Below are 13,879 nucleotides of genomic sequence, written 5' to 3'. Positions count from 1 at the left end.
CTGAACTGAAATGTATCATTCTTATGCACTGTAGAAATGTATGTAATATATTTAAATCAATGCAAGTATCTTCATAACAGGTCTGCAGTTGCAGCAGCCGTCTCCTGTGTGCATTCTGTCTGAGCTGATAGGGACTGAATCTCTTTGCTCCCCGTTATTCCCCCCCCCCCCAAATGCTAATCATAGTTTCTACCTACACTACTAGCCACCTGCCTCCTATTTAGGTTGAATTCTTCCACTGTAGCCTGTCATATGTCCTCCTAGAGAAAGCCCCCCCCCGTTTGTTGCTGTGTATATTGTCAAGCATGTTAGGGGAATCCATCCTGTCTTACAGACCTCCTGTTACAATGTAAACTGCCTCCTGTTCCTTTCATAGTTGCTATGTTAGTTGCTATGTTAGTAAACCATACGTTAAACCAGTCATTGGTTTAGATAGCTCTGGATGAGAGTCACACTCAGTTCCCAGTTCTGATGCAGGCTGCCCTGGACACCATTCCTACTTTGGCTGGACAGGCCCACCAGGCTTATACCGCTGCAGCAAACATCTTTCTCTGGTAGTCAAGGTGTGTGCACAAGGCTGTTTCCAGTATTTATTTAGTCTTGTGCTATTAAATACTGTCCTCCTTCCTGAAGGCTGCATTCACATTCTCTGTAAGAGCAACTATATAATTGCTTCCCCATTTGCCCTATAACCCACTAGCTGTAAGTCACTGGGCTGGGATTGCATGATGCAGGTGAACTTTCAATTTGCTGGTCCTGTCAGCTTCAGTGGGGACAATGCTTCCTGTATGCCACTGCCTACAATTACTCCAGATGCTGCCACATTTCATGGTGGGAAATGAAGCAATGTCCTCCTTACTATAAGGCTAGTATAAACCCAACCTACATTGAGCATTGCTGCCCAGCTTGGGGCTTCTCCCCAGTGCATAAGTAGCCAGTCTTTGCAAAAGGAACAGGGATAAACCTTTATTAAATACAGGTAAAATGTGTTCAGTGACATTAGTGTTTGTGCTCTGCCAAACCAAGGACAGCACCCTGATACAGCTCAGAAAGTGGTTGGCAGTTTCAGGTTGAGGTCATGATCCCCCTAAGTTACAGCAAAAAATTTTAGAGGTGTGCATCATAGCAGAATGGCCTTTGGGCATCCTCTGTCCGTTTTGTTCCGCACAGTGCCATTGACTGACAACTATGTGGGTAAGAGGGGTTGGGTTCAGCTGCTCACTGGTGGAGTTGGTGCAGGTAGCCTGCAGCTCCTGTACCCCACTGCTTCCTCTTCTGCCTGTAGTAGGAGGCAGGGCATGGGCTGCCTTGACCGGCCACATCTGGCTTCTTGCTGGTGTTGGGCCCATTGTCCTCAGCGTAAGATGTAGTACAGTCCTCAATCCTGTTGGAGAGCAAAAGAACCTATTAGGAACTGGAGGAGCTGACCAAGATTAGCATGTAATACAGAAAACAGCTGCCATGCCAGCTCTCCATAAAGGAGGAAGTTCACAGGGAGGGGCTTTTCCTGTCCTCAAAATCTTCTTTTTCCTCAGTTTTAAGTGTGTGCTGATCAAGCAAGGCAAAATATAACCTTTGCTTTGAAGAAGTTACATTCTTTATGTGTGTAAAGTGCCGTCAAGTCGCAGCCGACTTATGGCGACCCCTTTTGGGGTTTTCATGGCAAGAGACTAACAGAGGTGGTTTGCCTGTGCCTTCCTCTGTACAGCAACCCTGGTATTCCTTGGTGGTCTCCCATCCGAATACTAACCAGGGCTGACCCTGCTTAGCTTCTGAGATCTGACGAGATCAGGCTAGCCTGGGCCATCCAGGTCATTCTTTACAAAGGATAATTAAATCCTGTGCAAGAGACCAGTTCTAGCACACTCTACCATTGACATTTGCATAGTACAAATGCCAAAGTAGAGGTAGACAAGTTGATGGGTAGCAATATTCTGACTGGTCAACTGTGGAATGCATTTACAGAGTTAGTCTGGAGGAGGGGTTGGCTGTGTCTTAGAAAAAGTGGTTAAAGGGAGGCATCAAGTTGGAGGGGCATGATATGAATTTTAGAGGATAGTGAGCAGGGGCTGAGGCATGAACCAGCAGCTTCCTGGGAAGCAGTGGAGGGTCACGAACAAGACTGTACCGTAAGTGGCTAAAGTGCTGTAACTCCAGGAATCCAGGGCCACTTCCTTGCTCTGAAGAGGACTTCCGGTGGGGCCGCAGTCTTAGTTTTCTCTGCTTTCTGCGCAGCTGTCGCAAAGCCTGGGCAACACACTGGTTTCCCGAACGCTCCCACACCAGCTGGGCCCGCTCCTCTGCTTGTGCATCCCCACTGCTGTGGAAGAGATGGTGTAGCTGCAGCAGCCCCACTCCCTGAAAGATGTTGGCAGACGCTCTTTTGCGAGTGCACGACTTGGGTGCCTGAGGGTGGGGCAAGTCACAGGCAATGGATGCAGGGGTGCCCATGTGGTTGGGGTCTCTCCACTCTGTGGCTGGAGGTAATTCTGGGAAAAGAGATGAGAAAAAGGATGAAGCACCAGCATGGATGGCCTCTAGCAGCCTTTGTTTTCTTCTCTTTTCTCATGTTTCCTCCTTAGCATGTCTTTGCAGCTAGATCCTTCCACAGTCCTGTTCTGGAGCACCTACATTTTCTGCCCACTACGCTGTCTCTCTCCCACACAGCAATTGGACCCTGGGTTTTGCCTCCTTTGTTCAAGGAGTTCAGACAGAAAGCCACAGCTGACCCTTGCTTTTCAGCCATTCCCTTATGGCACCAGATGCTGTGTTCCTCTGGAAGAAATCACTAAGTTTCTCTGCTGTCACCCAGATGCCACTGCAAAAACCATCTAGTGCCACATGAATGACTGGTCAGTTCTTGCAGGCTACAGCTGTGCCCAAGCAGCAGACCAGAGGAGCTGCAGAAAAACCGCTCCAGGCTAAAGGTGAAGTGAAGCTAGCCCAGGTGATCTGCACACCTGCATATTCCATCAGCACTGGGAAGCAGGCCAAAGGTGGGGCCATCTAAGTGCCCACATTCTTGCCGTCAGGGATGATGCTGGGATAGTCCTCTCACCAGTTTTTCATGTTCTGGCACCTCTTGTTTGACAACTCTGCCACAGCAGTTATTTCCCTGAAAAGACCCCAATGGCCCCTAGAAGACAGAGTATAGTAGGTAGTTGGAGAATGGGAAACACAAGCTAGTTTTTCCATCTCTCCCAGTCCTTAGTGGGCTGCTGTTTGGCAGTCTGGTCCCATTGCGCTATCTACTTCAGTGTGTAGCCAGGAACCACAAAAGGTGCCATCTGTTCATTGGATAATTCCAAAAATGGCACTCAAATGTGCAGCATTCATATCAGTCTTTCAGATTCCACACAGGGCTGGCATCTGCGAGCAGAAACTCAACATGTAATTTAGCTGTGAAATGCAGCTGAAGGGAAGGCTGACATGGACCTGGGTGGTGGTGCTGGAGAAGGGAAGGGTTAACTCACCCCCATGCTATTTACCTACTTGAACATGCTTCTCATTAGACTAATTTAAATACCTGTAGGGTTAAAAAATTGGATACATTTCTGTCATTTTCCTTGCTATGGGGACAGGGCATTTCTTACTGATTTTTATCCCACCCTCTCTCTCAGGAGCTCAGGGCAACATATATGAACACATGAAGCTGCTTTATACTGAATCAGACCCTTGGTCCATCAAAGTCAGCACTGTTTACTCAGACTGGCAGTGGCTCTCCAGGGTCTCAGTCAGAGGTCTTTCACATCACCTACTGCCTACTCACCTAATTGGAGATGGAGGGGAATGAACCTGAAACCTCCTGCATGCAAAGCAGAGGTTCTTCCACTGAGCCAAAAAACCCCGCCCCCAAGAAACACGGTGGTTGAGAATATGGTCCATGAAGAGGCACTGTCTGAATCCTGGAAACCTGAGAAGCTGACTTTTTGCATGTGAAAAGCATGCTCCACCCCAGATGGGACTTGAATCCACAATCCCTGGCTCAGAAGGCCAGTACCCTATCCATTAGGCCACTGTAGGGTTGCCAGCTCCGGGTTGGGAAATACCTGGAGGTTTTGGGGTGGAGCCTGAGGAAGGTGGGGTTTGGAAAGGGGTGGGACTTCCATGCGATAGGGTCCAATGGCCAAAGCAGCCATTTTCTCCAGGTGAACTGAACTCTATCGGCTGGAGATCAGTTGTAATAGCAAAAGATCTTCAGCCACCACCTGGAGGTTGGCAACCCTAGGCCACTGGGACACTCAGACATGCTCTCATTTCCCACCACAACTCTGGGATTGCCAGATGTCAGGACCCACGCAGCAAGCACTGGGACACCTGCAGGTTGAAAGTGGAGTCTGGTTTAGTGCTGCACTACAGCTTGGAAAGGCTTGGGTTCAGATCTCTACCCTGTCACGAAACTTGTTGGGTGACTTTTGGGCCAGTCATTCTCTCTCCGCTTAGCCTACTTAGCAGGGTGGTGGAGAGGTTAAAATTAGGTAACGCCTATAAACGCCACTCCCTGAACATGAATGGGAATGGCAGGTTCCAAAACACGCTCTGCTCTGACGCTCACCGAGTGATGTTGATTCACAGTGGGTAGCTGTGTTAGTCTGTCTGCAGTAGTAGAAAAGGGCAAGAGTCCAGTAGCACCTTAAAGACTAACAAGAATATTTTCTGGTAGGGTAGGAGCTTTCGTGAGCCACAGCTCACTTCTTCAGATACCTTCAGATATCTGAAGAAGTGAGCTGTGGCTCACGAAAGCTCCTACCCTACCAGAAAATATTTTTGTTAGTCTTTAAGGTGCTACTGGACTCTTGCCCTTTTCTACGAGTGATGTTGGTTCAAAGTGCCTTAGCTTAACCCACCACGCAGGACTGGTGTTCTGACCTTGGCCGAAGGGCAGGATACCAACGTCACATATCCCCCCCCCGGGAAGAGTTAAACGACGTTTTTCTGAATGAGCCAGCATATTATAGGCCCCCCCCTCCCCTCCGTTTTCTGTCTGGGCTCCAGAACCCCCTGTTACCATTAGGACAGAGGCCGATCTCTTTGCAGAGCGGCTGCCTGGACCCCCGTGGACTCGGGCGCTCACAAACCTGGAGCCCGCTGCTGAGCGGGGGACCGCGGCTCGCCCGACGAGTCATTGAGCCCCGCCACGGTGGGCTCTGCGAAGCGCTTCTGCCGGCCTCGCCCCGAACCGACTCCCGTCGCCCGCGGGCTCTTACAGAAACAACTCCTCTCCCTCCATTGAACAGGACAGACCACGCAGGGCCCAGCCAATCAGCGCCTCCCGCTCCTGCCTTCGGAATCCGAACTCCCAAGACAACCGGCTGCCCAATCATGGGAAGGGAGGGCGGGACTCCCGGGCCCCTTGTGGGAACGCGTGGCAGGCTGTGTGATTGACGTCAGCGAGGGGCGTCTCCCTCCAGGGAGAGGGAGGGGCGGAGCTTGGATGCTTGGTGTCCGCCTCTGTCTGGGGTCACGCGTACGCTCCGCCCAGAGACTGTCGCCTCGCCTTGTTGCCAACCAGCCCCCGGGCAGGAGAGCATTGAGGTTGCTGGCGTGTTTTTGCAGGCCAGCGCCAATCAGTGTAAAGGGGGTGGGGGGAGGTTGTTTTCCCTGTTCTCTCTCGGCCCGCGCTTTCTTGTTTGCCTCTTCTGTATAGTTACTCGACAATAGTAGAAAAGGGCAAGAGTCCAGTAGCACCTTAAAGACTAACAAGAATATTTTCTGGTAGGGTATGAGCTTTCGTCAGCCACAGCGTGAGCTTGTGGCTCACGAAAGCTCCTACCCTACCAGAAAATATTCTTGTTAGTCTTTAAGGTGCTACTGGACTCTTGCCCTTTTCTACTACTGCAGACAGACTAACACGGCTACCCGCTGTGAATTATTCGACAATAATACGTGTCGAAGCCTGCCTTTCGTTGCTTTGGATTGACTAATGGCAGGTACTTCCCCTGCTTGGGCTCGCTAAAGCCCAGCAGCTGGCTCACTGCCAGCTCCTTGGAGAGTGTGGTCTGCTGCTAGCGGAAGGCCCACTAGCCTGGCCCCATGGCTCGTTTTCCAGACTCGCTTAGTGGTGCGGTGCTGCCCCATGACTTTCTGGTAACGTAGCAAATGGTTATGCACGGGAGGTTTGGATTTGCCACTCTCTAGAGGCACATTTTCCCCATCCGAATTCTCAAAACTGTGCATGTTGAATTTTGAGAATTTGGATGGGGAAAATGTGCATCTAAAGAGTGGCAAATCCAAGGCAAACCCTCCCGTGCATAATTCGCCTTTGAGAGAGAACCCGCTTCGCTCTCTAAGCAGTCATGGCTGCACGTGCAAAGGACCGATCTGCGAGGAAGATGGGCTGTCCAGTCGGCTCCTGAGCGCCAGGAAGCCAGAAATCAGCCTTTTTTGTCCTCTGGGAAAAGAAACCATCATTTGCCTCGATGCGTCCCTTGATAGGCAAGAAGATGCAGAGAGAGGCATAATTAGAGAAAGTAGAGTCCAGTGCCATTTATTTTAATTTTCTGTATTTTCAGGGAAAGAAAGAGCCCCGTTCAATATCGTAGAACCTGCTCCACAGTAATGGTCCGATTACAAGCAACTCATCTTTTTTTTTTCACTACCAGAGTTCTGATGAGAGGAAATCCCCTCCCCAACGGCTCATCCTCCGCAGTTGCTTTTCTGGAGATCCAGCCATATGTAACTTGTTGTTTCCTCTTCCCCAATCTAATTTGGGAGTTAAAAGTGTTTGTAGTGACATCATCATCTTGTGACTTGAGTGCATGACTGAAGTGTAGCAAGTTAGGCTTGCCAACCTCCAGATGGGGCCGGGAGATTTTCCAGAATGACAGCCAATCTCCAGCCTACATGGACCAGTTCTCCTGGAGAAACTGGCTGCATTGGAGGGGGGACTCTGGAATTATACCTTGCTGAGGTCCCTCCCTTCCCCAGGCTCTACCCACAAATATCCAGGAATTTCCCAACCCAGATTTGGCAACCCTAAATATAATGCCAGTAATCAGTGGCTTGCTCCCGGGTCCATACCGTCAGCTTTCTCTAACACCCATGTCAAAGCAGTCCTTGCCCAACATAAACTAATTTGTATCTTGTTTTCCTGTGCGCCTTTGTATGTGTAATTATCAGCTGAAGAAGAGTTGGTTTTTATATGCCAACTTTCTCTACCACTTAAGGAAAAATCAAACCAGCTTACAATCACCTTCCCTTTCCCTCCCCACAATAGACACCCTGTGAAGTAGGTGAGGCTGAGAGACCTGTGCCTAGCCCCAGGTCACCCAGCTGGCTTCATGTGGAGGAGTGGGGAAACCAACCGGGTTCACCAGATTAGCCTCTGCTGCTCATGTGGAGGTGTGGGGAATCAAACCCAGTTCTCCAGATCAGAATACTGATGGGGGCTGAGAGAGAACCAGTCAGCTTTGGGATCGGGGCTTGAATTGCCGCGTGAACAGAGGGAAGGCTGATAAAAGCCTGAATGGATTTAGTATGTGGCTCAGAGCAGCTGGTATAGAGGCTGCTTTTGGACATTCTAAGGAAGTGCTGAAGGGAAATTTAAATATGTAAGCAGCAGATAAATAAAAAGCGAATTCTGCTCATGACTTGTTGGTCCACGAGCATAAAGTATGGAATAAAGGAAAGGTAAAAAAGAAAAAGCAGACACATTTCCAGTCTGCCATTTACGTTTTATGGTAGGTCAAAAGTGTATGGGGGGAAAAGTACAAATTACTTATTTCAAACCCTCCCCACCTCTTTAGAACATGTTACTTCAAATTGTGATAGCCAGGCCACACCATTTGGGAGATGTTGGGGAGCGGCCTGGGGTCAGAAATACCAAAGCAGTTCATAATGTGCAGTGTTTGCTGAGCGCGAGACCGTACGTGGGGCCTCTTTCCATACACCAGGGTGGGGCAACACTCTGTGCCTGCAGGCCAACCTTTTTGTGTAGGCAGAGCTCAAGAGGCAGACGCTGCTCACAGTGATGGCACAGAGACAATTCTAGTGCAAAAGAAGCCAGCTTTAGGGGATATTTTGAGAGCATAAAATCTCAGCTGGGACTGCAGGGGCGTGGAGGAGAGATGGAACCAGTTGTTAGCAAAAAGAGAGCGAGAGAGAGAGAGAGAGCGCCACCCAGAACAGAGGAGGGGCCAGAGGGACAGGGAGGGGATGAGGCGGGAAGCTGAGAGGCCCCAGTATAGGAAAGACCGTTAAGCTACAGATGTTTGGCAGCTGCAGGCAAAGGAAGTGTCTGAGAAGGAGGGAGTGAGACTGCTGGGCTACAGAAGGGGTTGGAGGCCTGACTGGTGTTCTCCGTAGACAGTATGCCTCTTCCGCCACCCCCTTCCTCTCCTCCACCACCTTATCCACACTCCAGGGAGCCTTTGAGCCTGAACTGGCCCTTCCTGCGAAGCCTGTTGGGAGTTTTGCGCATATCGCAGCTGGTGGCCGGTGCTGTTTGCTGGATTACTTTAGCGGCGCACAAGTATGAAGGGGCGACCTACTTTGCAGTCTTTTCTGCAGTCCTGGTGTGGTTGCTCACCTTGGCAATCTTTGGGCTCAGCTTACTGGGCCGCTGGAATTTGGTGCCAGGGCTGGGGAGCCGCTGGCTCATCACAAATATAGTGCATGATCTGCTGTTCGGGGTCGTCCTCTTCTCTGCTGCTGCAGGCATCATGGTCCATAAAGCGCAGGATGCCAGCTACTGCAACTTGAGTGCCTACCAGTTTCCCTGCAATTACAGTGCCTACCTGAGTGCTGCCGTCTTTGCAGGCATCGCTGCCGTCTTTTACCTGCTTTCAGGACTCCACTGCCTGGTACGCCGTTCCCGGGGGCACCATGACATCATCTGAGAGGTGCAAGAAGACAGATCGATGAACATGGATAGACACACTCTTCTTCAAACAGGTGGACAAGCCTCACTCACATAGTATCCCCACAGTCAGATTACTCCGTGCTGCAGCCATACCAAGTTGCCTTCTCGATGGGGACACAAGACATCAATAGACTTCCCTTGGTGGCAAGACAAGACATCAATAGACTTTCCCTATAGAAAATCTGACTCCTTAGCCAGCAGATGGATGCAGGCTTTTGTTACCCTGAACTGGTATGCCCTTTAGATGAAACCTGGGAGCCAGATTGTGAGTCTTCCTTTTTTCTTTTCCTCCTTCATGTGGGTCTTTCTGGGTTTGGGTGGACTTCATATGGCCTGGCTTGTGATGTGAGTGAGTGCCACAGGGAGTCCTGGAAACTCACGATCATTCAACGTGATTCTTAGTTTTTACAAGAGCAATTTTAGTTTAGTGTGTAGTCCTTGCCAGTGCAGATATACTTATGCCCTACACATAAGATCCCACTTTCATATTGAAATTAATTCAGTGAATTAATTGAACAATAATCTTCTGGGGTGAGCTTCTGGTTATTCTTTTATAGCAAAATAGAATTTAGAGATCACCCCAAAGGCTTCTATGAAAAGTTTTGTTTGCCCTGTGCCATTCTGTTTTTAATCATGTATTTATAAGTAATGGCTTTTAAAATAACTTCTCTATTTTAGATAGGACCTCGATGTGGGTATTGTAGCCTATCTACCATAGCATCACACCTTCCAGGATCTTGTACTCTTTAACCTGGAAGTCCTGCATTGTAATCCATCTGCCTCTTCAGGTATGAAGAAAGTGCATTTTGTGTATGTTCAGAAATGTCCTTTTTTTATTATTATTATATCATGTGTCCCAGAGATGACACAAGAGAGAGGTTCCTAGACTGAGCTCTGTTAAACTTTCTCTCGAATTAAGCCCTCCTTCTGACTTTGAACCATAACTGTTGCTTTCATTTCCCCCTATACCAGTTCGTACATAATTTCCGCAAAACCTCAGGGACCATTGCTTCATGTAAAAGAAAGCCATCTCACAGGCTAATCAGTCATGGATAATAGGGAACGTTTGGAGCCTTCTGCTAAATGTTTGGAGGGAGGGGGTTGATGGTGGGACCATGAAGAAAAGAGGCCCCTTGCGGCAGGGAAGGAAGTGCTGGTGATCAGCTGAAGACAGGGTTAGGATGAAGACCAGACTGCCTCATATATGAGAACTCCCCCTGGCGGGGATGACCAGTCTCCATTGGAGGGGGGATCGCGACCTATTTAGGTAGGTTTGAAACCTAATCCTTGACTCCTGGTACTTCCAAGATTAGATTCCCATATAAAAAGACCCCTTTCTAATGAGGTAGAGTAACATTCCAGATTCAAGAGCCAGGGCAATGTATTGGTTAAATGCTGGACCAGGATCTGGGAGACCCAGGTTTTAATCCCCATTCTGCGATGGAAGTTTGCTGGGAGACTGTGTGCCAGTCATACACTATTAGCTTAACTTACCTCACAAGGGTTGTTGTGAGCATAAAATGGAGAAGAGGAGAACAACATAAGCTGCTTTGGGTCCCCATTGGAGAGAAAGACAGGTCATAAATGAAGTAAATAAAATAAAAAATCAGGCTGGGCTCTCAGGGTAAAATTGTTTGTTGCAGCCCTCTGTGCCAGGGTTATGCGTTGTCCCACTTTCTTCATAACCTGGAGAAGCCTGTTCAGTGTATTTTGCATCAAGCACTGAGATAATGCCTTCCTCAAGTAGGAGAACATGTGGAATTTTGTGCCTCTAGGGCACCATGAAAAGATTAGCTTTGAGCAAAAACACGCAAGCAGGAACTGCAGTTGGAGAGACCTGGGCGGGGGGAGATGTGATTACTCTTAAGAGCTCTACAAGCTAGCATTTGGTCCAAATGAACAACAACAAATAGTAACAGTTACATCTTACGGAAGCCCTCAAGTAGGATAGGTATCCATACTGGGTAAATTTCCAGAGCCTAGCAGAAAGATCAAACCCACTGCTGTCTGGAACTCCATTTCTGCATCATGTGAGAGAATCTGGATTTATTTGTGTGTGACAGCCATAACAATACAAGCCCCGGAGTGTTCATGTTTCTGGACTGGCATACATTGGACTTCAGCGCTGCCCGCCCCTGAAGGAGGAGATGCCTCAGAAATACTGAAGTGCTGAATAATGGATCCCCACCGACAAACCTCCTGCTGTGTGTCTAAGTCAAATGCGTGTAGTAGCTGCAGTAACTGCTTTGTCCTAAGATACTACAACTACTGTGCCTTTTGTTCCATTCGTTTTCAAATGGTGGGAATGGCTAATTTTTGTGTTGGAGTCTCCCTCACCCAAGCAAGAGGCCAGCAACACCACACAAGCTGGTAAATGTAACTACTTCAGCAGAGAAACCGGGAATTTCCCCAGAAGTCCACCTCATCTGTCTGTCTGCTCAAGACACCAAACAATCCTGCTTCAGCCTATGGACATAACTGGCATTTTTCTGTTCTGCTCAACAACAAGAACATTGACCCCTATCTGTTTTCCTCCTCCTTATGGAGCTCTACCAAAGATATTCCTTAGCATGGGGCTCGGAAGAACTGCTGTCTGCCAATTGCTTTGAATGGAATCCACCCTTTCCCCTTGATCAGCCCAAGAAAGATCCTATGGTTGGGGGAAGTGGCTTCTGCAAAGGCCTATGTCCAGAGGAGGCCCTTGATACCTTGCAGTCCCTGAGGTAAGAAACCAGGATTCAGGAGGGGAAGGTGTGCTCTTTAAATCACAAGTGAGGAGGCAACTGGAAAGCAGGCCCGGTTCTTAGAGGGCAGGGAGAATGGTGGTATGCTGTTTCACTGTGCTGTGCTCTGCTGAGTAGGTCAGGTACTTTTTAGGATTGAAGTGATATCAAGTGACGCACACAGCTAGTTGGATGTACATATAAAATTGGTTTATTATCAATAGCATGCTCATCTAGCAATAGGAAATAAGCACACAAAAACACATTAGTATTTCCTTACTCACAGGAATCAGTGGTACCAACTGAAAGTTATAAGGTAACCGACTGTTCATTTCAGAGGTAGAGAGCATGCATGGTCTTCTCAGGGATGGCAAGGAGAAAGCAGACACCCAAGGTTGTGCCTAGTTTTGCTCCCGTTTTGATGGAGAGCGTAAAAACAAACTTGGTTTCTTGGAATGGTATCTCTCTGAGTTTCTTACTTCCAGGATTGCTCTGAGCTCCCATGGGAAAGATGGTTCATATTTAAAAAAATATTTATATTGCTTTTAATGAAAAGGTGAAGTATACCATCTTCCCAGTCACTCCTGCAAATGCTCTAGCCACATTTTTCAGACAAGCTTACTTTTGTGCATACATGTGAACAAACAGCTTAAGCAAGATGTAGCAATTCCTTACCACTTATATTCCATCTTCCTTCTGACTATACTTATATATTGCTTCAAGCAGCAGTGTCTGTTCTGATTATTACTTTGCATAAGTAGTGCCCTCCCACTTTCCAGACATTCATGCAGAGGGATGTCCAAGAATGACCATCTAAATTTTGGGCAATTTTAACCACAAATTGCTTAGCCTATCTCTTGCTCCCAGTTGCTTACCAAAGTCAATGGCTCTGTGTAGTTTAACTGGGTTCAAGAGTGGGGGAACTTGAAGCCCTAAATGTTAGGTTTCCCATGTAACAACACCCAGCAGAGCCCTGACATTGGCACCTAGTGAGAATCTGTAGTCCCTTTTGCTGGACCATCCCAACTGGACAGCAAGAATGAAAGTTCCCTCTGAACAGGCAAATTAACATTGTCTGATGTAGACCAACATGGGGTGGGGAGAAGACAATGGGACATTGTTCTTCATCCAGAGTAGAACCTAGTTGTCATAGCAAGAGAGACCTGAGGGCTGTGTCAGCCAAGGATGTTTCGACACAAAAGCATATAGCGTGTGGAAAGAAAGCCACTGCCAGTAAGAATGATGATAACCTATCTGAGGTGTCAGTGACTATCTTTTCCTTGCAGGTGGTGAGGAAGCTGTTGAACCCTGAGCCTCAAACATGCTGAATCCAGGACTTCATCTTCAGGGCACCCCAATCCACCTGCTACAGGAAGCCACTGAGAAGAACAGGGAAAGAGTGCAACTATGTTAAACTCTCACCCTCTTTTTGTTTTGGGGATGGAGTGCAGGGGCTTGCAGCTTCCCTGGAGCCTGCTTTGTGCCTCAGAGCAATGTGGAGTAAATCTGAGCAATGGCTGTGACATCAGTTCAATTTTTAGTACCTCCTGCTATAGTGTGCTAATTTGGGAAATCCGTGCTCTCACAGTGGGAGGAGAAGCATTTGTCATATGAGGCTGGCCAAGATATTTAAGGCTTTTCAGCCAATTCTTACTTTTCAGCATTTCACAGTTTGATTCTGACTCCTGTTACCAGTTTCTACACAGGATTCTAATCTGAATATGGCTGTTTCACAAAGGTTACATTCCAGACCCTTGTCCCTATTTTATAAATGATATACATTTTAATAAAGTTGTGTGTGGATCAAAATCTTCGATCTGTCAAGGACAGAATGACTGTTTGTGTCTTCATAATAGGGCATTTCTTCCCAAATTCAGGGGCAGATCCCCCCAGTAACCCTGTAGATACCAAATGCACATCTCAAGAAAGGAAATAACTATTTCTTGATCAGTCATCAGTCTTCCAAAAGGGTCCAGAGGCCACACAAATGTTCACAAACAGTATGATGATGACAGCCATCACCTATTACAAAGCCTACCAAGAGCGACATCCTCCTTGAAGTCTCAAATAGAAGAGGGATTCTGTTTCTCAAATCGAGGAGGTACATTTGATTGTAATGAAGAGAAACTACTAGTAGATGTTCTTATATGTATTCTTCATATTCTGTGTTTGAAACTATCATTAACTGATCTGGGTGGAGAAACTACATAGCTCTTATCTCTGATATGTCAATGACAGTAGCCACAGATCTGTCTCAAAGGGCCCTCAAACCAGCATTTCACTGGCACCAGACTAC

General features: G+C 47.8%; 2 protein-coding genes across 2 annotated transcripts; one reads left to right on the top strand and one right to left on the bottom strand.

Annotated features, from left to right (window-relative positions):
• Positions 1–1,161: 1,161 nt before the first annotated feature.
• AVPI1 (arginine vasopressin induced 1) lies at positions 1,162–2,485 on the bottom strand. Its single transcript, XM_056850150.1, has 2 exons — positions 2,129–2,485; positions 1,162–1,384 (listed from the first exon to the last, which is right to left on the bottom strand). Exons 1-2 carry the CDS (start codon positions 2,449–2,451, stop codon positions 1,219–1,221), a joined length of 489 nt encoding a protein of 162 aa, XP_056706128.1. The 5' UTR covers positions 2,452–2,485; the 3' UTR covers positions 1,162–1,218.
• Positions 2,486–8,124: 5,639 nt separating this feature from the next.
• MARVELD1 (MARVEL domain containing 1) lies at positions 8,125–8,900 on the top strand. The gene has a single exon (XM_056850193.1). It carries the CDS (start codon positions 8,310–8,312, stop codon positions 8,835–8,837), a length of 528 nt encoding a protein of 175 aa, XP_056706171.1. The 5' UTR covers positions 8,125–8,309; the 3' UTR covers positions 8,838–8,900.
• Positions 8,901–13,879: the final 4,979 nt, after the last annotated feature.

Source organism: Euleptes europaea, chromosome 5, assembly GCF_029931775.1.
Source record: "Euleptes europaea isolate rEulEur1 chromosome 5, rEulEur1.hap1, whole genome shotgun sequence".
In the NCBI taxonomy this organism is placed as follows: Eukaryota; Metazoa; Chordata; class Lepidosauria; order Squamata; family Sphaerodactylidae; genus Euleptes; species Euleptes europaea.
Note: the sequence above shows the minus strand (reverse complement) of the source record. Positions and strands in the feature narration are given on the sequence as shown.

Bases quoted from the DNA above. Each gene is read 5' to 3' on its own strand.
- MARVELD1 (XM_056850193.1), top strand. From the start codon at position 8,310: ATGCCTCTTCCGCCACCCCCTTCCTCTCCTCCACCACCTTATCCACAC.
- AVPI1 (XM_056850150.1), bottom strand. From the start codon at position 2,451: ATGGGCACCCCTGCATCCATTGCCTGTGACTTGCCCCACCCTCAGGCA. The intron at 1,385-2,128 runs GTACAGTCTTGT...GCTCTCCAACAG, and splicing joins CAGCACTTTAGCCACTTACG to GATTGAGGACTGTACTACAT.